This window comes from Populus nigra, chromosome 7 (genome assembly GCF_951802175.1).
Source record: "Populus nigra chromosome 7, ddPopNigr1.1, whole genome shotgun sequence".
Taxonomy (NCBI): Eukaryota; Viridiplantae; Streptophyta; class Magnoliopsida; order Malpighiales; family Salicaceae; genus Populus; species Populus nigra.
Genome location: NC_084858.1, coordinates 9448166 through 9470274, shown reverse-complemented (window position 1 = coordinate 9470274; position 22109 = coordinate 9448166). Strand labels below are relative to the sequence as shown.

The 22109-nt window shown below is 30.7% G+C and overlaps 1 protein-coding gene, 1 long non-coding RNA gene and 2 other non-coding genes across 4 annotated transcripts; 1 reads left to right on the top strand and 3 right to left on the bottom strand.

Moving 5' to 3' along the window:
• The first annotated feature begins 289 nt into the window (after positions 1-289).
• LOC133699554 (beta-glucuronosyltransferase GlcAT14B-like) lies at positions 290-4274 on the top strand. Its single transcript, XM_062122847.1, has 4 exons — positions 290-1077; positions 1174-1249; positions 1331-1446; positions 3258-4274. Exons 1-4 carry the CDS (start codon positions 498-500, stop codon positions 3770-3772), a joined length of 1287 nt encoding a protein of 428 aa, XP_061978831.1. The 5' UTR covers positions 290-497; the 3' UTR covers positions 3773-4274.
• A 9359-nt stretch (positions 4275-13633) lies between these two features.
• On the bottom strand, positions 13634-15021 carry LOC133700203 (uncharacterized). Its single transcript, XR_009843358.1, has 2 exons — positions 14802-15021; positions 13634-14351 (listed from the first exon to the last, which is right to left on the bottom strand). It is a non-coding gene; the product is annotated as an uncharacterized LOC133700203 (long non-coding RNA).
• Positions 14265-14360, bottom strand: LOC133700266 (small nucleolar RNA R64/Z200 family). The gene has a single exon (XR_009843367.1). It is a non-coding gene; the product is annotated as a small nucleolar RNA R64/Z200 family (small nucleolar RNA).
• Positions 14454-14543, bottom strand: LOC133700265 (small nucleolar RNA U54). The gene has a single exon (XR_009843366.1). It is a non-coding gene; the product is annotated as a small nucleolar RNA U54 (small nucleolar RNA).
• Positions 15022-22109: the final 7088 nt, after the last annotated feature.

The window sequence follows — 22109 nt, the reverse complement described above, 5'->3', positions numbered from 1 at the left end:
TTGTAAATTAGACTTAGAATTGATAAAAACAACTAATTAATATAAATTTATTTGAAAGTGTAGTTGTGATTGTTTTTTAAAATGTGTTTTCATGTCGAAATATATCAAAATAATATTTTTTATTTTTAAAAAATTATTTTTAATATTTGTGCATCAAAATAATCTAAAATATATAAAAAATTAATTTTTAATAAAAAAATTAAAATTTTTAAAAATATAATTAGAAGTAATTGAGAATGAGGAAATAAGTGTGTGACTAAATTGAGGTTATCTCTAATAATCCACCAAGTCATCCTCATGACCCCTTTTTCTGCAACGAATATTATTTTTCCTCGTGTCACGGCGAGGATCAAACTCACCCCTTCTGTCCCTTCTACTCTCCACTTCCCCTTTACCTAAAAATAAACCCTCCGAAACTCCACTCCTTACCAGAACCTTAATCACTACAGCTGCTCCTCTCTGGGTTTCTCTGATAAAACTCAAAAGCAAAAAGGATAATGAAGAGATTGAAGAGTTACTACATGCACTTACGCCACCACCAAAACATGGAAAGAAAATGGATCTTTCCATTAGCAATTGGCTCTCTAGTTTCTCTCTTCCTTCTCTTCCTTACAACAATTACTACCTCTGACGGCATCTCTGTGTTCCCTTTATACCGTTCTTTCTCTTCTCTCAGCTCTAAATTTGTTGAAACAAAGATCCACCCACTACCCATTTCGAATCTTCCTCCACCCCCTCGATTTGCCTACGTAATATCCGGTTCTGCTGGTGATGCCAGCATGTTGAAGAGGACTTTACAAGCTCTTTACCATCCCAACAACCAATATGTTGTTCATTTGGACAGGGAATCTTCGACTCAGGAGAGATTAGATCTAAGCAATTTTGTTAAACACCATCCTGTTTTTCTCAGGTTCGGTAATGTAAGAATGATCAGTAAAGCTAATCTTGTTACTTATAGAGGACCCACTATGGTTGCTAATACATTACATGCTGCTGCTATCTTGTTGAGAGAAGGTGGAGATTGGGATTGGTTTATTAATCTTAGTGCATCTGATTATCCACTTGTTACACAGGATGGTAAGCTTAGTGGCTCTGATTTTCTTTTTTTAGGTGGGATTTTTTTCTTTATCAAGTTTGGATGATTTTGATGTTGGTTTTTGTTTTTCTTGGTAGATCTGTTGCATACATTTTCATATCTGCCACGGGATCTTAATTTTATTGATCATACAAGTGACATTGGATGGAAAGAGTTAGTATAGTTTCATTCTTGTTGTTTTTGTGATTTTTTAGTCATGGGGATTATTAATTGGTTTTTGATGATTCTTTATAGGTTTCAAAGGGCGAAGCCAATAATTATAGATCCCGGGTTGTATATGACAAAGAAAGCTGATGTTTTTTGGATTACACAGAGGAGGAGTGTCCCAACAGCATTTAAATTATTTACAGGTACATAATTTCTTAATCTTGAATTTAAAGTATGTCACTTTCTACCTGCTTTGTTAAACTTCCTCTCTTGGATTCTTTAGATGTGGCAAGTGCAAGTTCCATGGTTGATCTTTGTCTTCAGCACATGATTCAAGATTTCCCTTTTCTTTTACTGCCTTTTCCACCAGTATTTGGAACGATTTAGTTAGAAACACTGTGTCGTATGATTAGAACACTCCTAAGAACGAACATGTTCTAAATGCCAGGATTTGACATGCAATTGCTTACTAATGGATCAATAACTGTAAAAAGATGACCTGCTTGCAATCAGCTTTATATCAAAATTGACATAACTAGAAATCCTTCAGTACACCCCTTGTTCAATAACAAGAAGTCCACAGGCACAGGGTATATACATGTCAAGCAATCTGAGAGCAGTTGTGCCTCTTCTTCCTAGCAGTTTCATTTATACATTCTGATGTAATTTTGTAGCCTTGGTTTATGTGGTATTGACAGTTGTATTACTGCAAGAGAGGTCAAGAAGATACTATCTGTTCAGCCTTGGTATTGCAGTTACAGATACTTGTGAAGTGTTTTAATACCTGTTGGCTTAATTTTTGTGTAGTCAGGTTAAAGAAATCTAAATTAGGATCCATGAGGAGGATCCTGGATTTATTGAACCCTCCAGCAAAATCCCTGGTTTTTGGATTTATGTTATCCTGAAATTAATCTTTGGATTCTGTTAAAATTTAGCTGCATTTGAAATCAGTTTGTTGGTTGGAACTTGAGATGGAACACAGGCTGCCTGATCAGTAATTTGTGTTTTTTTTTTGGATTTCCTTGGACCCAAAGTATGTCGATTGACATGTTTTCCAAAAAGTGTTCATATTTTATCTAAGCGGTATAGAGATCTGACCTAGAGTCAGCATCTGTTGCTCAAGACAATTTAGGTAGTAGCTGGAGGAGCTTTTGCTTGACCAGCTGTGCCTATTCCACTTTTTTTAGCTGGAGCAACTTCTGGTTTTACAGGCATAGGCTTCTAGGGATCTTTCTATTTTTAAGCACAGAGGGAAACAGGGGTGTGGCTATAAAGATGCTATTTATTGATGGAGTAAGGGAAGAGAAGGGTAAGCATAGGCATTTAGAAAGATTGACTACTCTTCTTTAGGTTAGGCCATCTTCGGCTATCTATATTATAGAACACAAGTTAGGAAGACCTGGAATGTTTCGATATTACTACTTTTCAACTGGTATTTCATGGCACAAAGAAATAATGATACTGGCATCTGTAGTGCCTTAGCAAATGGAAGCACTTGTAGCGAGCCGAGGTCAAGTAGTTGCAAAACAATATGTAACTGTCTTTTAAATGTTTGTTTTACATGAGTGAGAGCACAAGTTGCAGTCTTAAGTGCAGTATTTTATTTATTTATTTATTATCATGGTAATAGAACAGCTCTCTATATTTTTCTGATAGCCTACAGGAGTACTGCTGAGATCTTTTTTTCCTTTGTACACTATGATGACGACACCAGTTTAGTTCTACGATGTTGGACCATGCCCTAATACTAAACAGAACCTAGCTATTGTTTGTTGACCCTGAGTTATGTAACACACTACATTCAATATTTGATGCACAGCAAACCGTTGTTTGATTTCTTGGGGCGCCAGAGTGCAAGTATTTTTCTTCTAGCGTCTGTCTTCTATATCACAACTGAATTGCTCATGTGATGGTTTAAGTTTGCACATGATTCCCTTTATTGAATTTAATGTCAGCATGATAGTAATTGCTTAGATGGGCCCCGTTATAATTGAGTTTCTGCTTTCTGCTTTAGGTTCTGCCTGGATGGCACTATCTCGACCTTTTATTGATTACACCATATGGGGATGGGATAATATACCTCGAACTGTACTCATGTACTATGCCAACTTTATATCTTCCCCAGAAGGTTACTTCCACACTGTCATTTGCAATTCTCCACAATTTCTCAATACAACTGTGAATAGCGATCTGCATTTCATATCTTGGGACAACCCACCTAAGCAGCATCCACACCACCTCAACCTTGCTGACATGCAAAGGATGATTGAGAGCAATGCTCCATTTGCTAGAAAGTTCCCCCATGAAGATCCAGTGCTTGACAAAATTGATTCTGAGCTCTTGTCTCGTGGTCCAGGCATGTTTACTCCTGGTGGTTGGTGCATAGGAAGTAGGGAGAATGGAACTGATCCATGCTCTGCTATTGGTAATACAACTGTCCTGAGACCTGGCCCTGGAGCTAAAAGGTTGCAGTCATTGATCAGCTCTCTGCTATCAAATGAAAATTTCCAACCAAGGCAGTGCAAGTAACGTATATGTAAAGCAAAGATATATTTGTGATACCATGGGGTTACTTTCTTGGGAAGAGCGGAGACTCTGATTCAGGTAAGTAATATGTATCGCCTCTAGCAGGATGAAAGAAATGCGGAGGTATACTCAGTCTCTCTTATAGAATGATATTGGCAGAATGAATTGTGTGGAGGATATGTCAATTATGGAGCTGGGATTACTTTAACACAGTAGTATCATGGTATAGATGACGACTCATCCTTGTGACTAGGCAGCCCAATTTTCTTGTTCTTTACCCTTTCTTAACATCTGTATTTTCCATGATTGAATCACTCATTATCTTTATATCTTGTGCTGGATTGATGATGAGATCGAAGCACATTTGTCAAAAATAATGTTAGAAAAGAGGAGGGAGAATTCCATGGAATTTTACTGTATGATTCCTTGTATCAAACTGCTTTGCGTGTAACAACTACAATATATAACATTGAAAGACGTAAAAAAATCTTTATCCTTCTTTCAATCCTTCATTGTCAATCTTTCCCCTTTTATCCATCATTCGCTCCTTTTCTACTGCCAAACAAGACGTAAAAAAATAAAAAATATTGTGGTGCATATTTAATATCATAATATATAGTACTTTTAAAAAAATATTTTTTAATTGAAAATGTATTAAAATAATGATTTTTTATTTTTAATATTAACACATTAATCCCATAATAAAACACTTAAAAATAGAGATATTAAAAAGAAAAACACTTTAAAAGTTAAAAAAAAAAAAACACAATCAAACAATGTTTCTCTTTTCTAGGTGCAACTAGCTATTTTACTTTGTTTCAAAAGCTTTTCTCCTCCATGAAGTTATGCTTTTGGGTTTTACATTATTTTATGTTCTCTTACTTGGTACATATTTATGATTATTTTAAAAAGTCTAAATAAAAAAAAATACATATCTTTTTTACTATAAATTTAAATAATTACAATTCTTAATACAGCATCATCATACATTCTAATGATAATGAGTTATTTATACACCTTATTATTCTATTATGTGTCTTAATAATGCATAAGAATTAAAGTATCCAATAGACAGCATATTTAATTTATTAATAAAATATACACCCAATTCACACAAATATAGCATGTCAATACTATCATAAATATGCAATTAAGTAATGCTTGAATAATACAATATTTATTTGATAAATAAATATGTATAAAATCACGATGAATAGAAATCATAAATTACTTACCATTTAACTATAAGACAAGGGGTCTATTAATGTGTATATAACGTACATTTAGTGGCCCACCTAAAAAACTATTTAAGCAGGGCAATTTTATTTTTGATAAATTAGAATATTAATTAACAAGCTAAGGTGTCTGTGTCGATGAATGTGATCATATATGTTTTGACCTCTTTTTACTTGTTTTTTTTTTAAACAACAAAAATATATTTTTGATGTATTGCATCGTTTTAACATTTTCAACATTTTTTCAAGAGAATTAAAAATTAAAAAATCTATTTTTAATGCATTTGATTTTTAACACACTCATTTTAAAATAATTGATTAATTTTATTAAGTTGACATTGACGTTTTTTTAAAAAAATATCAAGATACAAAAAAAATAATAATAAGAAAATTTAAAAACAAAAATATTTGGACATAGGGACCGGAAGTCTAAAAAGATAAAAAAAAAAAATAAAGGACCAAAGTTTTTTTAGTTGCTTGGATACCAAGCAATTTGGAGGAAAAGGATGGTTGTACCACACATTAAAAAAAGAAAATTTTGGGAGAAATTAGTTAGCAAAAAACACACATATAATCTCTCTCCCATAAAAAATAAAACAATAAAGATACTCACAAAAAAAAAACCCTAAAAAAACATGATCCTTCTACAAGCTCATAGTCTCTAGACATTTCCATTCAAAAAAATAAATATAAAAGATAAAGTCTTCTTTGTCAACACAAAACCTTTCATATAAATTAAAAATCAATCTCCCTTATCTACTAGCCTCTTATCCTTTTCCACCAGTGACCTGAGCCACGATCCATCACCTTTTTCTAAAGTAGAAAAACCATTTCCCACAAGCTCTAGTTTTGACTGCCAAAATCAGTAGCCATCACCCATCACCATGAGTGACACCGTCACTAGCTAACCCCACTTCTAAAACCATCAATTAGCTATTACAGCATCAACCCTTTTAACCTATAGCTTCTTTCTTTCGACCAACACAACTCCTTTTCCACCAACCAACCGCTGTGAGATTCGGTCACTATTAACAAAACCAAATTGAGTTTTTGTTTTCTTAAAATCAAAAGACCATGATGGCCTTCATCCTTTTCCCCTTTCATTACTCATGATGACAATGACAGCACCAGCACTCATTGACAACCTGTGACCCTCAAGCTCCTCCAACAAACCTATTTCTCTCCCAACAGCCTATAACCATTATGAGTTACACCACACATCCATCATCAACCATCCAAACCACCTATCCATGATAGAGCTATGATAGTCCTCTTTCTTTTTTCCAGCACATACACAGAATCATTAAGCTTATGACCTCAACTCCCCTCTTACCAATAACGAATTGAGAGGAAGAAGAAAATAAAGTCGACTTTGTTGTGTATTTTTATGCTTTTATAGGTTACAATGAGAGTCACCGCCGACACAGGGAGTAAGAAGATAGAAAACCTCTCCAGATCCACCAATTCTTTTGGTTTTGGTTTTGCCTATGGTGGCGGCACGTGGAGACCACGCACCATCACTGTTCCTATTTTTGCAGCCTTGATTTCAGTGTACCCTAGACACATCAAACACCTTGAAAGGTCAATTCATAACCTCAAATTACTTTTTGGACAAATTGATAAAATGTGGTGAATTTTGGGACAATCTCATTGTTGTGTAAAAATTTTGGACTATTTGAACATTTTTTTATTTGAATTGATGTGTGTTTTTTAATTTGATAATTTGTGTTGAATTGTAGATTTTATTTTTTAACGATGTGATTGCTATTTAAACATTAAATATTGATTTTTGGATTGTGATTGAATTTATGTTAATTTGAGTATTGATTATTTATTCATCGATTATGTTCAGCTTGGTGTTGAGTCGTTTGAGTTAGCATGTGATTTGAATGAAATTTGTGAAATTAATAAGATTTATGTAGATTTTTTAATGTTGCTTAGTTTTGAGTTGATGAACGATAATTCGTCTTGAGTTGATATCATGTTTAAATAGTTTGATAAAAACACTTTATCTATATTTTTCCAAACATGGCCTTGGTCTAGTTTTGATAAAGTTTTAAATTTTTTAAAGATCATCTTGCAATTAATTACGAGTTCCCTACATATTTAATATTTGGAATTGTGACTTACATGTAAGGTGCTTTTTCAATATTAAATAAACCACTTTCCTTCCAAAAACACAACAATAAAAAATCTTTCTTTCAAAAATACAATTTTTATTTTAAATTACTTATAGCCAAATCTCTAAAACAATTTGCATAAATAATAAAAATAAAAATATCAAGGCATGACTTAACATCTTTAAAAACAACAAAATAGTAATTATTTTTTTGATATTCTTACATGTATTTTTGAATTTAATGATCAGTTTATTAAAGTCATGATAACTTGGTCTACATTTCAAACACACCAAAAAATTTATTTTTTGTAATATACAAGATTATGAATTTATACATAAGATATATTTCTGATATTAAATAAAAAAAACTTTATTTTATTTGACATTAGAACGGTTAGGTTTTAACCTGATAAGATAATGATTTTTTTTACTGAATAGGACTTTTCTTAAATCTTAAACAAACCAATGATTATAAGACACAACATCACCTTAGTTTATCATACAAATAAATATTGGAGGTTATCTTAGGTAAGGTGTACTAGGGGTGATACATTCTTTTTATACACAATCAGTCCCCTTATACAGATTCTGAGACCAGTTAGGGTTCCAAGTGATCAAATTACTAAGTGGCAACTACATCCTTTCTTTACTGATAAGAAATAAGAATTATTTGTTCTTTTCCCATCACCAGAGAGATCTTGATCCAAAAGGATGATCGACGAGATGCAGGACATGGACAACAATATATATAAAAATCAATAAATGAAGAATTATTTGTATTTAGTTTTGATTTTAAAAAAATAAAATTGGCACTAAGTTTTGAAAGTAGTTTCAAAAGTTGTCAAACTTTGGATTTAGGTTAGGATCAAGTTTAAAGCACCAGGGAGTTGGTGTACAGTGATTGAGATACGAGTTGGGACTAATGTTGAAGTCTGGGACATTTGACTTTAGGTTGAGATTGGATTTGAGGTGCGTGAAGTTCAGGCCAAGAATTGTGTGAGGAGCCTAAGAGTTGGTTCAAGATTGGATCTAAAGCTCCTGGGGTTCAAACCGAGACCTGGTGTAAGGCACCTAGAGTCAAGTTGAGACTAGGCCTAGGTTCAAGCTAGACCATAGTCTAAAATTCTCAGGAGTTAGTTTGGAACTTGGTCCAAGGCACTTGATTTTCAAGTTGAGATCAATGTCTAGGTTTGGGGCATTAGGGTTTGGATTAGGACCTAGTATGGATGCCTGAGGTCCAGTCAAGTCCAGGGCACCTTGAGAGTTAGTTTGGAACAAGGTCCAAGGCTTATAGTGTTTAGCCAAGACCTAATTGGAGCACTTAATATTTGGGCCAAGACTAGAGTTTATGTAAGGGCAAGGTTTGGGACTTCCAGAAGTTAGGCTAAAACTAAGATGAGACCAGGTTTGGGTTACCCGATGTTTAGGCTAGGGCATATTATGAGGAGCTTGGGAACTAGGTGTATGAAGCACAAGGTTTGAGCCAAGATCGGTCCGGGACATCCAGGGTTTGGGCCATAACCAAGGTTGAAGTGATCGGGGTATAAACTAGGGTAGGGTTGGGGGCATATAGGGTCTAGTTCGAGTGTTAAGCTCATGACCCTAATGACTAAGTTAAGATCAAATATGAGCATTGAAGTGTTGGGTTGAGGTTGGTTAGATCCAAAGCACATGAGTTTCGAGTCTAGATAGTCCAGAGACTAGTCTTAATAACTCGAGTATCCAATTCAATCTAAGTGCATTTTTTTTAAAAGCTAATAAAACAAGTTTTAATTTAAAAAAAAAAACAAAAAATAGAATTGATATTAAACTGCCTTTAATTAGTTTTACAAAGTGTAATTGGTATTAAAAAATAAAATAATTATGTATACTCCCCTACAAACCAAGCATGCATTTTTTTTTAATAATTTACTAATGGCTTAATAATTAAATTTTATCAATTTATTCTTTAAATTCATTTAAGAAGTGTGTGTAATATATATAAAAAAAACTTAAGAAAAACAATACATAATCAAGGAGTTAAGCAAATAAAATGAAAAATGGAAGAATAGTTACTTACTATATTTATATGTATTAAATAAAAATTAATTTAATACTTTTATAATTTTTTAAATTTTGAAGAAAAAAATACCATACTACTTTTGCAAAACTATCTCAAAATATAGTATTGAAAACATATAAAATTGAGTTTGGAAATTCACATTTTCAAGTTTATTACTTAAAAGGAAGTTTGTAAATTTTTGTGTAACCATCGATTATAAATTCCATAATTTTCTACTTTAGAATAAGGAACTTGGAAGCTAAACATCCATGGTTAGTTTCACTAATATTTCAACAATCTTAGTTAATTTGGAAGGAAACGTCCATGGTTAATGTTATAACATATTTTTGGATTATTTTTCAAATTTTATCCTTTTTTCTTTTAAAATAAAAAATAAAAAATAATGACAAGAAGATTGATGATTTGGCAAAAGCAGGTTGAGTAGGATTTCAAATATAAAGAAAGATCAAGCTACTATTTTGAATGAATTAAAAGCTTAGTTGTGCCTCAATATACCCAAAAGTGAAGAGATAATGCAGATTTAAAGTCAAATTAAATTATTATTGGATAAATCTACATAAATATTAAGCTCAAAGACATAATTAGATTTTTAATAAGCCAATTTGATTTAATCATGGGCCAAATTAAAAGTTTAATTATGTTTAAGAATTAATTTGGGTCAAATTAAAGGATTTAATTAAGTGTATGGACTTAATTATACTTTAAATGGGTCAAATTAATTTTATTAGGGACTTGATTGGTGAAAAAATAAGTTTGGGAGCCTAATTTACGCTTAATTGAGAAGATTAAAATTTCAAGGGACCAAAATTAATTTTTACCAAGCCAATTGATTGAAATCAGGGATAAAATTGCAATAAAATCAAAGTTTTGAGGTCAATTAGGAGATAAATTGAAGAAATTAGCAGCCACTGACTTTTTTAAAAAAGACGCTGAATTCTAGGGACTCAATTGGTTGAAATCAAGGGTGAAATTGAAGAAAATTAAAAGTTTAATGGTCAATGGAGGGTCAAATTGCATAAAATTAAAAGTTATAGGCTAATCAGGGGTGCAATTAAAGGAATCAAAAGCAGAAGGACTATATTGAACTTTGACTAAATTCCTAAATTAAAACCCTAAAGCCTAAAAACATCTTCGTTTTAATTTATTCTTTCTAGCCAATTGACCCCACAACAATTATAGCGCTGACCTAAATAGTCTAACTCAGACAGTCTTAATTGTCAATGGTTGAGATCATTCCGAGTTGAATCAGGCGCTAAGATTTGTCCTCAATAAAGATAAAATATCCCCTTTCCACCCCTATAAATAGGAGTGGATTACAAACATTAGGCATTAAGAAATTGAAGGCAAAAGTTGGCAAAAAACTAGCTTCTCCCTAGTTTTTTTCTGCCATTATTATTCTCTCTCTCCCTCCCTCTCTCCATGGTGCCCTCAGCCACGACGACCTTGATGCCAGCTTCTCTACCAACAACTCCGTTACAAGCCACCAACTCGACCACCAGCAGGCCACCCTTGCGTTAAGAGTAACGATTGTAAACTTCTTCATCTCCACCACAAGTTTCTCCTTCCTATTGCTTCTGCACCGCTTGATACTCCACTAACACAACCGCCAGCTTCGCGTCGACATTCACGCACAACCAGCCATCACCATTGCATTAGGTAGCCTACTTCCCTGCTTCTTCTTCTTCTACAGCTCACCTAGCCACTGCATGTAAAACGATTCCACATGCAATGAAAATAATTAACATGGTTGTTAGGTCGGGCCAACGACCTTATGGGCCTAGGCTGGACCCGTTTCAACCTAGCCTAGATGGCTGGGTCAGGTCCAGCCCAATGTAAAAAAAAAAGAAAAAGAAAGAGAGAGACCATGTATGTTGAGCCGCCTGTCAGCCCAACCCGACTGGGTCCGACCCAAATAAAAGGTTAGCACTTTAAGATATAAACCCTTTTAGGATAGATGAATTTTTATACCTTAAAGTGCTAACCTTTTATGTTTTAGGTGTTTGCATACTATACTTTTCTCACCCTAGAAAATAAGAATCATAACTTATTTATAAGAAAACCTAAAAACTTTAAAACTATCAAAATATCAACTTGCCCCTTAAATAATATCACATATATTATTTTAGGCTAATTTGAGAAATTTATTCAATTAAGTCTTTACTTGATTGTTTATAAGTCTAGAATTATAATCCCCTATATTAATTATATTTTAGTTCTTAATTTCTAAAATTTATTTATAATCAAGTCACACTTGATTAATCATCCTATTTTAATTCCTAACCAATAGTTTTTATGTGTGTGTGACTCATTATGTTCTCTAATAAGTTATTCCAAATATAAATCTCAATCCTAAATAAAATAGAACTAAATAAATTAAACGAAATAATTTATTATCAATTCAATAATAGATTGATTTATATTTAAGGATTAAGTGTAATGTCTAATAACTTGTCATAATTCCTCAAATATTAGAAAACTTATAAGTGGTTTGGCTTAACTTTTAAGTGACCAGTTTCTCAGTGTAATTATTATTCTTTCATCAATAATGTTTTGATTAAGATATTATAGCATTAAATGTGTCTACTATATCAAATTATGTTTCTTCTCAACACCATAATCATTGATTATTTGAATAAGATTTGAAACTCTTTTTACATCTCACTTCCACAAGGATTTACAATCAATACTATTTAAGAATAGATAAAATATTTTTTCTAATTCACCTACGGTAATGAATCATCTCTTGATTTCTTTAATTTCTTTATATAGTTCATATTATACCCAATATTTGCTCATTTATTACCTTTGAATATGACAACTTATGATAAGATCAAAACATAACACTCTCTCTATATAAGATAACTTTGTAATCTCAAATCTAAAAATCACTTACATAACCGTCACATGAGTCTTTTTATAGAAACAAATGATCTCTCCATATGAGATTTTTATGTGGGTTAGTTCAATGTACATATTTTTCGACAAACACTTTCATATTAGTTCTAGATATTCCTCATACCTTAACTTATGAGAACAATTGTTTTCTTTCATAAAGAAAAAAAAAACATAATATGTATTAGTCTCAACAGCTCTAATTAATGTCTAGTCTTAATAGAATATTGATTGTAAATATTTAGAAACAATACTTTGATGTAATAAGAATCTCAATAATAAAATATTGAATAAGTTATTATAACAACTTTAGAACTTTCATTGCAAAACATTTTTATCCCAAAAACTTTATTTTTATTCTCGATTTAATAATAAAATATTTGATTAATATTAAAGATAAATAAGTTTTTATTAATAAATTAAATATATTTATATGAATAAAATCAATATCATGTGTAACCAACCAATTAACTATAGGGCATATACACTAACATTTTTTTTCCCACTTTGATTTTATCCGATTAATTTTATGTGTGTATGTATTACTTTTATCGTTTGATTAAATAAAAATAATAATTTTAATAAACATTGTTATTGAATACAATAAGGTGAATAAACCATGTTACGAGATCAAATATTTTGATCTACATCTACCTTTCATCTTTTCAAGATACATATTTAGTTATCGTCAATGATTTTTTAAAAATTTATTAATATAGATAACTCTCAATTAAGTTAATGAAATGTGTTCATAAGCTTTTCAATTTATATTTATATTATTTATGTAAAAAAAAAAAACAGGTTGCAAATGCCTGCATATCTAATTTTTTTATTGAAAAAAAATCTAATTTGCAACGAAACACAACTCAAATAGCTAGTTTTTTCTATTATGATTAAGGTTCATTAATCAATAATAAAATCAAACATTTACACCAAATAAAAAAAACAATGATGATTTAATAGAAGCAAAACTAAAATCAAGCCTTGTTTGTTTTCCTTCTCTTTTTTTCCCAACAATTTGTTGATCATCGAAACTCATTTTTTATCACTTACACAAGATAACAAACATGTCAACCTTTAACAAACTAAATGAATAAGAGACAATCAAATTAAAAAAAGAAGAAGTTAAAGTTCAATGACCTAAAATATAGCCTTTTCCAATAATTTTCTACGATGCCTATCTTCTGCCAACCATGCCAACTATCATGAGATGAGATGAGATGGCAGACACGTTAAGAGTTAATTTTTAAAATATTTTTTATTTGATATATATTAAAATAATATTTTTTTAATTTATTTTTAATATTAATACATCAAAACTCTTTAAAATAAAAAATTAATATATTTTAAAAACACTTTTTAAATATAAAAACAAACACATTCTAAATAAATAATCTACACTCAAATAAAAAATTAAAAAAATATAGATATCCAATATACAGTTTCCTTAAAACTGCAAGTCCGGTGAAGAATTTTTTGGATAAAACAATAAAATAATGTTCGGACGACACAAATTATCTAAAAAAACATTAAAAAAAATATCAGCCCAAAGAACACACAACCAAACAAACATCAAGTCATTCAAAGATCAACTCCAGTACAGTTTAGTTTAAAACCCTCCCAGTAGATCTTCAGTTTTAATTAAAATTCTTCCAGACATTAAAATCTGCAAATACTTATATATTTTTTTTTATCAAAATTGACAGCCGACAGCCAGAGTGTATACAAGCTAAACGCAGATTGTAATAATATTTCTCTTATTTCTTTTTTTTTTGAATCCAGAAATCTACTTTGTTTTTAACAGTTTCAACGAAAAGAATTTCTGCTAGAAAGCAGTCTGCAGATTCTTGAGCTAAGATCAGGGGATACAGTTCCATTTATCTGAAGTGGTGGTTTAGGTCGGGAGCGTTATTTAATTAACTCAGGACTGAAACTTTGCGCCTGCATTATACATCCAGGCACACATTAACGATCACGAATCCGTCCATAAAGAGCCTGAAATCTATCCTTTAGATATTAAGGATGATTATATAGCAATTTCTTTAAAATCAGCATTGAGAAGACTTGTAAAAGTGATGTTGGAAATCCAAGTGGCCGACTCCGACCTGTGAACCCACAATATATCCATGATAGACATTCGTATCAGAGAAAGGAGTAGACAGGAAAGAAAAAACGTAGTTGAAGGCAATTCTGCTCAGAAGTTATGGAAGTCTCTTCTCATCGATTAAAAATCTCTGAAGTCTGACATGTGGATCTTACTCCATGACTTCATCACTGCAGAAGTATTGAAAGAAAAACTTTGCAAACTCTTTTCCAAAAAAAACAGAAACGATAAAAGGGCGTTAAAAATTAAACATGATTTACTACAATGGTAAGAGCTCTCATAATTTCTTCAGATTTCAGCTCATGTAAGAATGATTTCAGAATAGCGTATATTGCCCCAATGGGGCATATAATCACAGAGCCAAACCATTATTTCATTTGAAGGAAACAGTCGAAATCTCATGCAAAATGAAAGCCCAAGTAATTTCATTTATTTATATAAAAAAAATAAAAGCAACAGATATCAGAGTGTTCTAAATGGAAATCAGTCACGGTAAAATCAGAAACGCAGATCAATTAAGATACTTTTCATATCTCACAATAATTGAAGAAATAAAATTAATAAAAACAAAAGACAAGTATTTTTTTAAACAAAGAAAACATCATCAGGGACTGAAATACCAAGAATCACACCATCGACTGATGGGACAGCGTCAAGAAATAGAGCGGAGGATGTTTTCTTCCATTGGCAGCGCAGCTAGGTTAACCAGAAAACACTACAAAAGTGGTTTATTTATAGAGGTGGAACCCTAAATCTAGACCGTTTGTTTTTGTGGGCACTGGAATACCAAACACTGTGCTTCACCCTTCAGCTGTCCTCCCGTGGAAGCCCAGCCTGCAGCCGTTGTTTCTTTTGGGCCCTAGTACAACCTCCGAATAGCAATGAGTCTCCACTAATCATGCCTTATTTATTATTTACTGAATAAAAAAGAAATTAATGGATTGGTAATTTAAAATCGAAGGTTGTATATAAAATTAGAGAGAAGGATGTAATATAAGAATGAAAGGATTTATTATCTATTTTTTTCATGGGAAAGGGAATATATAAGAGAGAGCAAATAGTGAAAGCATTGCACATTCTTAGTAACTTTTTCTTAGAAATTAATAAAATCAACCTCACTAGAGTAAAAACACATATTTTTTTTTTATAATAATAATAAAAAATAAAACAATTTTATCATCATAGTCGTCCTCATCATTTCTACGATTAAAGATACTACTTTAAACCTTAAGATGTGTAATTCAACTAGTCAGTCTAGATTTGTTCTCTAGAGATCACCAGTTCGAGTCTCACAAACCTCAGAGCCACTGGAGACTTACATGGTCGTTAACTTCAGGGTATGTGAAATTAATCAAAGTGCACACAAGCTAATTATCATTATTAATATCTTTTGGTTTTTTATTTTGCTCTCAGTGTGCTTTAATTACTTGTCATTAATGCTATAATATTACCTAACTTCTTTCAATTAAATTTACTTTTTATTGAAAATACGATGAATCAATGAAATCCTGGAACTCAACCCTAAAAATGGTTGTTTATTATAAGAATCACCATCATGTAGAAAGAGTTTAGTGAGAAAGTAATTACATGAATCTAAAGTGTAGTCAATAAACACAAAATCATAAATAAAAGAAAGCAATAAAAACCAAAAAAAAAAAAAACAAGTTATACAAAATTACAAGAAGTGAATATGTGGAGCTGACTATCATCTACAATAGTAGCTAGCCATATTTATATTGTTATGAAGTTTAATCCTACTTACATAGATAATTCTAATCCTACACATATATTGTTATTATATGAAGATGTTTATTAAATCCTAATAGAAGTTAAACTCATCTTTTATTGATATACACACGAATCCTGGATAATCTTTTACTTTTGATTAGTTATTATATTGAGGATTCTTGCTCTTAATAAGACTGTATATTATAGATATACACATGTACAAACTTTGTTAGTATATCACTTCTTTTTGTTTTATCATGGCTCCAGATCATTTGTTCGACTACTCTTTCAACTCTCTAGTTGATCAAGGACTCTTCCAATATGATTGATTATTTCAGTTTTTTCCCCCCTGTTTTATTTGTTTTGTATTGAACAATCATTATTCTTTAAGATTAACATATACATGTTTATTTTAGGTGTAGATAATGCCCCTCATATTGCTTTATTTTGCAAATAAAAGAATATTAACCCCATTACACTTATATTGGAACTAGTCAATCAAATCAACCAAGTATGATTGGGTAAATAACAATGTTCACCTAAAATTAGTCAATCTTGTTTTAAAACATGTCTGACATGTCAAACATCTCATCCAATTAGTTTAATTTTAAAAACTACTTATGATCTAGCTTTTAGGTGCGACAATTTACTTCTAATTTCTCATCTTTTATAAAAATCTATAATTCTCCTTTTAGCCTTATAAATTTTCCTAAAAATATTCAATCTAGAACCCCAAACACTTTTCTTCCTTCTTAAAGCAATAATGACAATCTTGAGCTATACTCTATCAAAATCTATGAGTATCTCCCATTATCATCCTTGTAGATTGTTTGTCCAACATCAATTAGTCTATTTTTGAAGTTGCTTTAGGAGACATAGATGAAGAATGTCTCATCTTGTTTTATGAAAAAAGTGGCATAAGAAAAAGATCGCCACTTTGCTTAAGACATTGAGAAAGAAAGGATTCCCCTATAAAATGACTATGTAAACCTTAAAACATGGAATAAGCAAATCCTAATATGGCTAAGCACTATCCTTGTCAATTATATCATATGGTTGGGTAGGAAGTAAGAAAACTTTGGTGAATAATGGAAGTATCAAAAGATCATTATTTAGCTGTCAAGAATCACTAGCAGACCTAGTAAGCAAATGTTAGCTTTTTTTCCTATTTTATTCCAAATCCAATGACACATTTTTTAATCAGATGCAAATTATTACTTTGCATGACATGGCTTTAAGTAAAGGCTTTATACCCAATAGGGAAAGAGTTTTGTGTTTCAACCTACAATTCTACTAGTCTTTTTGAAGACTTCCTACTAAATGCTTATTAATCTGGTTTGTTGATAAAAAGAAAAAAAAAAATACAAGACATACTTTCCCTTTTACAAGGAATATATGGTCTTCCTACTATATTGGATATGCATATATCATATATGCTCTAGGGCCAAAAAATAGCCAAAGCCTACCTAAAGATAGTAGTAGCTTTGGCAAAAGGCATATTTTTATAAACACAAGGCTCATCCATTTTTTTATTAAATAAAATTGTTTTATTATCTCATCAAAATGGATATTCCAACTTATTAGAGCTTGCTCAAGTCCATAAATAGATTTTTTATAGCTTGCATATTTTGTTAAAAAATTTCTTAGATTCAAAACCTTCATAGGTGTCATATACGTATTTTCATGAAGCTTTCCATTCATGAATGCAGTTTTGACATCCATTTACTAAATTTTATAATTGTGGTATGGAATTATAGCAAGTAGAATCCTTATAGATTTTATCATAACTATCAGAGAGAAGATTTTATCAAAGTCCACCCACTGTCTTTATATGTAACATTAGACAACTTGTTTATTGTATATCTATACATTACCATCCATGTTATTTTTTTTTTTATCTTAAAGACCCACTTATATTCGATGAGTTTTATTCTTTCAGATGTATCAGCCAAGGTTCGTACTTGATTGGTGTGCATGAAATCCATCTTAGATTTCATAGCCTCAAGCCATTTCTCAAAATTAATATTAGATATGGCTTTTATGTAGTTGATAAGCTAAGCAAGTATGAAAAACTCGTCATTCTTAACTTCTATAAGAAGTACATATCTAATTGTATATGACATGTCCTATTAGATCTTTAGAGTTCTTGCATTTCTTGAGCTTTAAAATGAACATCTAATGTTATAGACTTGAGCTCGGGTTCTATTTGGATGTTAGTTTATGGTTCTTGAACCTTTTTTAGTTTTATTTTCCTCTCACTACTCGTTTTAAGATAAAGTCCTTTCTTTAGGAAGGTAACATATTTTAAAACAACTACATTTTGCTCAATGAGATGATAAAGATAATATACAATAGTTTTTTTTTTATATATATAAATATCCCATAAACTTACATTTATCTTACTTAACTTTTAGCTTTGTATTTATGATACGCTTCACATAAACATCATATCCCCAAATCTTTAAACATGATAAGTTTGGTCTTTTACCTTTCTATATTTCATATGGAGTCATATCAATAAATTTTTATTTGAATCCTATTTCAAAATATAACTAGCAGTTTGTGGGGTATATCCCTAGAAAATAGATGAAAGATGTGCATAGCTTATCATAGACCACACAATATCTAATTGAGTGTGATTCTTATTTTAGACACTCATTATTTTGTGATCTTCCAAGAAATGTCCATTGTGAGGGAATCCCATTTTATTTTATATAATCTTGAAACTCTTTGCTCATGTATTCACCACCTCGATCTGATTAAAATATCTTGATACTCTTTCCAGTTTATTTTCTAACTTTACTTCTGAATTTTTCAAACTTTTTAAATGATTCAAACTTGTGTTTCATCAAATACACATAACCATAACCATATCTATAATGGTCATAAATAAATATGATGAAATATATATATTTATGGCACAAATCATCATTAGTTCACATACATTTATATGTATTAGACCTAATAATTCATTACACCTTTATGTAATTTTTTCCAATAAAGAGTATTTTTGTCATCTTACCCAATGAACAAGCTTCATAAGTATTATATGATTCATAATTAAAAATACCAAAATATCCATCTTTATGTAAATTTTTGGTTTCATTAATATAATGATTACCTAATCTATTCTTCTTATGTATTAAACATGGGCGTTTCAAGATCAAGCACATACAAACCATTCATATAAATACCATATTTATAATAAACATCATTATTATAAAAGGAATAATATTTTCTCTCAATAATAAATTTAAATCCATTCAAAGCTAAGTAAGAAACTGATACAATATTTCTAGAAAGTATTGGAATAAAATAATAATTATCAAGTTCTAGCATTATTCCACTCGAAAAAGTTAAATAATAAGTTTCTATAGATAATGCAGTTACTCTTGGTTCATTTTTATCTCATAGGTTTACTTCACCTTTATACAATCTTCTACTTTTCTTTTAGTTCCTACACGTTATTGCAAATATAAAACCATATCATATAACCAATACCCAATAACTAACTACCAAGTAAACTAAAAATATAGTTCTCAATCATAAACATATATGAAGTTGAAGACTTGGTAAGCTTTTTAGCTTTTATGTTGTAAGATACTTCTTACAATTCCTTATTTGGTGGCTTTTCTAGCCAAAAAGATTCAAGTTCCCTTATCTTTATTGATATGCCTCCAATAGGCTTTTGTGCTTTAGATGCATAGCCCTTATTCTTTTTATTTTTTCTTAGACTTCTTATAAGACTAAACTACGAGAAAATAACATTTTCCTTCTTAATAGTCCCTTCAATAATTTTAAGCATATTAAACGATTTTGTTAATGTATTATCCAGCTTATTCATGTGATAGTTTATAATGAATTAGAAAAAGCTTTAAGGTAAAGATTGCAAGGTCAAGTCAACACTTAATTCATGGTCCATGATAAAGCCTAATTAGCCCAATTTCTAAATGTAGCCAATCATTTTCAAAACATAAGTGTTCATATAGAAACCCTCTATCAATTTGCAACTAAAAAATTTATTATAAGTCTCATATTTCTCAATCATACTAGCGTCATCCAACAACTCTTTGAGATGCATAATTATTGTATGAGCATCCATATTCTCATGTTGTCTTTGAAGTGTAGGTGACATGTTTGCCAATATTACACATGTAGCCTGCTCATCATCATTAATATGACTTTGATGTTCATTCTTTACTTTTTCATCAGCATCCTCGTAAGGTCAAAAGGAATTAGATTTTCAAGAACATATAACATTCTTTCTTGCTTTAGAACAATTATCACATTATGGTATCAGTCTCAAAAGTTTGGTCCAATCAATTTGTTACCATCAAATATATCATGTAGGGATATGTTGCTTGTAAAACCCAAGATACAATTAAGAATAATATAATATAAATTATGGTGTAATTAAATAAAATAAGAAAATGAATAGAATAAACGGGGAAAAAAGAGTTAGGAAAAGCAAAGTTTATGGCTGAATATGCATATTTTAACAGAAGCATAAATGGTCTAATTGTTTCTGTTATAACCCAATAATGTGCAGCAAGAGAGAAAAGAACATTTTTATTTTTTTTCCTTCCTTTCATTTTACAGGCTAAAGAGTTAGGTTTATGAGTGAAAAAGAGAGGGTTTTTAGATAGAGAAACACATTCATACTAGAAATTTAGAAAGATAAAAAAGAGAGAAGATTGAATTAGTGAGAAAAAATGAAGATAGAAAAGGAAGAAATAGAAGCCTTGGAAAATTTCTTAGAGATTGAGTTTCTAGGGCTTTTATAAGTAGTTGTGAGAGTAAAATCATGGGAGAATGATGAAGAAAATTGATAGGTAAGGAGGGACTACAGGGCTAGCTATAAAGAGAACAAAAAAGGGAAATTATGCATTTATGATACTGACTATTAATTGTGTTATAAATGAGTGTAGGATCATCCAAATAATGATTCTTATTGATTTTAATTAATGAAACGATGAAATATTGAGTAATTAAATGGTTGGGCTTAGAAGGAAGACATTGTGAATTGTATAAAATTGAATATAGATAGAATGATAAACTATTTTGTTATGTTTGATTTGTGTTACGTAACATGTTAGATAAATGGGTAACATTTGGATTAACTAAAGAACTAGAATTAAATTGCCTGAAATAAGATGACTAGAACGAATATAAAAAATGTGTTTGGTAATGATGATGCAAGTGAGGCTACAAGAGTTGTGCACGCAGTAGGGACTATTATGCACCAGACAACAACATGTAGGTTCCCTGTGCCTTGACTTTTTGTTTTGTGCATTTTTATTCAATTTGTGAATTCCTTAAATGTAAGAGTACATTGTAATATTGTTGAACATATGTAAGACGAAAGAGTTTTATTAAATGATGAACTAAAACTTAAGGGAATGTTGTAATTGAGTTGGTATTTTATTGAAGGAAATGTTGTGTGATGTGATATTTTGTTGAAGGAATTGTCATGTAATATGGAATCCCATTGAAGGAATTGTTGTTTGGTGTGGAATCCATTAAATGAATTGTCGTGTAATATGGAATTCCGTTAAAGGAATTATCATAATGAATAGCTTCCAAGAAGGAAAGCCAAATTATAGGTTCTCCAATATGGATTGCCAAATTTAAATCAGAAATACTGGATGGTTGGTATTTTGTAACATGGAAATGGAGAATGAAGCACGTGTAGAGGATATTATGTTTGATAATTACAATTATTCGATGAAGTACCAAAATTAAGTTAGTTTAAACGATGGAGATTAATTATGAAGTATTCATGATTATTTTCGTGTAGGTATTTCAGTTGCATCGCAAGATCAGAATGATTAATTAATTTGGTGTCTTTATGCTGGTTTTTAGATTCTATATTAAGGACCCATTTATATGATGTATTTTGGTTATTTATGTAAGTGACAAATTCGTAGACTATTAAAATATGTAATTGTAACTAATATCATATAGTTTTAAAGTATGAACATTTGTTAAATATGCATGATATGATATTTATGGGTAATATTTCCATAAATATTATGTAATGCATATATAAACATCATGTTATTATAATGTATAAATTAAATTGTAATCATAAACTTGTAGTCATTGTGACAAGTAGTGTAGTTGTTCATTTATTGTTTTGATTGAAAATGTGATAAAGTATCATCGTTAATGACTATTGTAGGAACGATCTAGTTGAATGG

Excerpts from the sequence above, each read along its gene's own strand:
- LOC133699554 (XM_062122847.1), top strand. The coding sequence starts at position 498 with ATGAAGAGATTGAAGAGTTACTACATGCACTTACGCCACCACCAAAAC. Across the intron at positions 1,078-1,173 it reads TCCACTTGTTACACAGGATG|ATCTGTTGCATACATTTTCA; the intron begins GTAAGCTTAGTG and ends TTTTCTTGGTAG. Across the intron at positions 1,447-3,257 it reads AGCATTTAAATTATTTACAG|GTTCTGCCTGGATGGCACTA; the intron begins GTACATAATTTC and ends TTTCTGCTTTAG.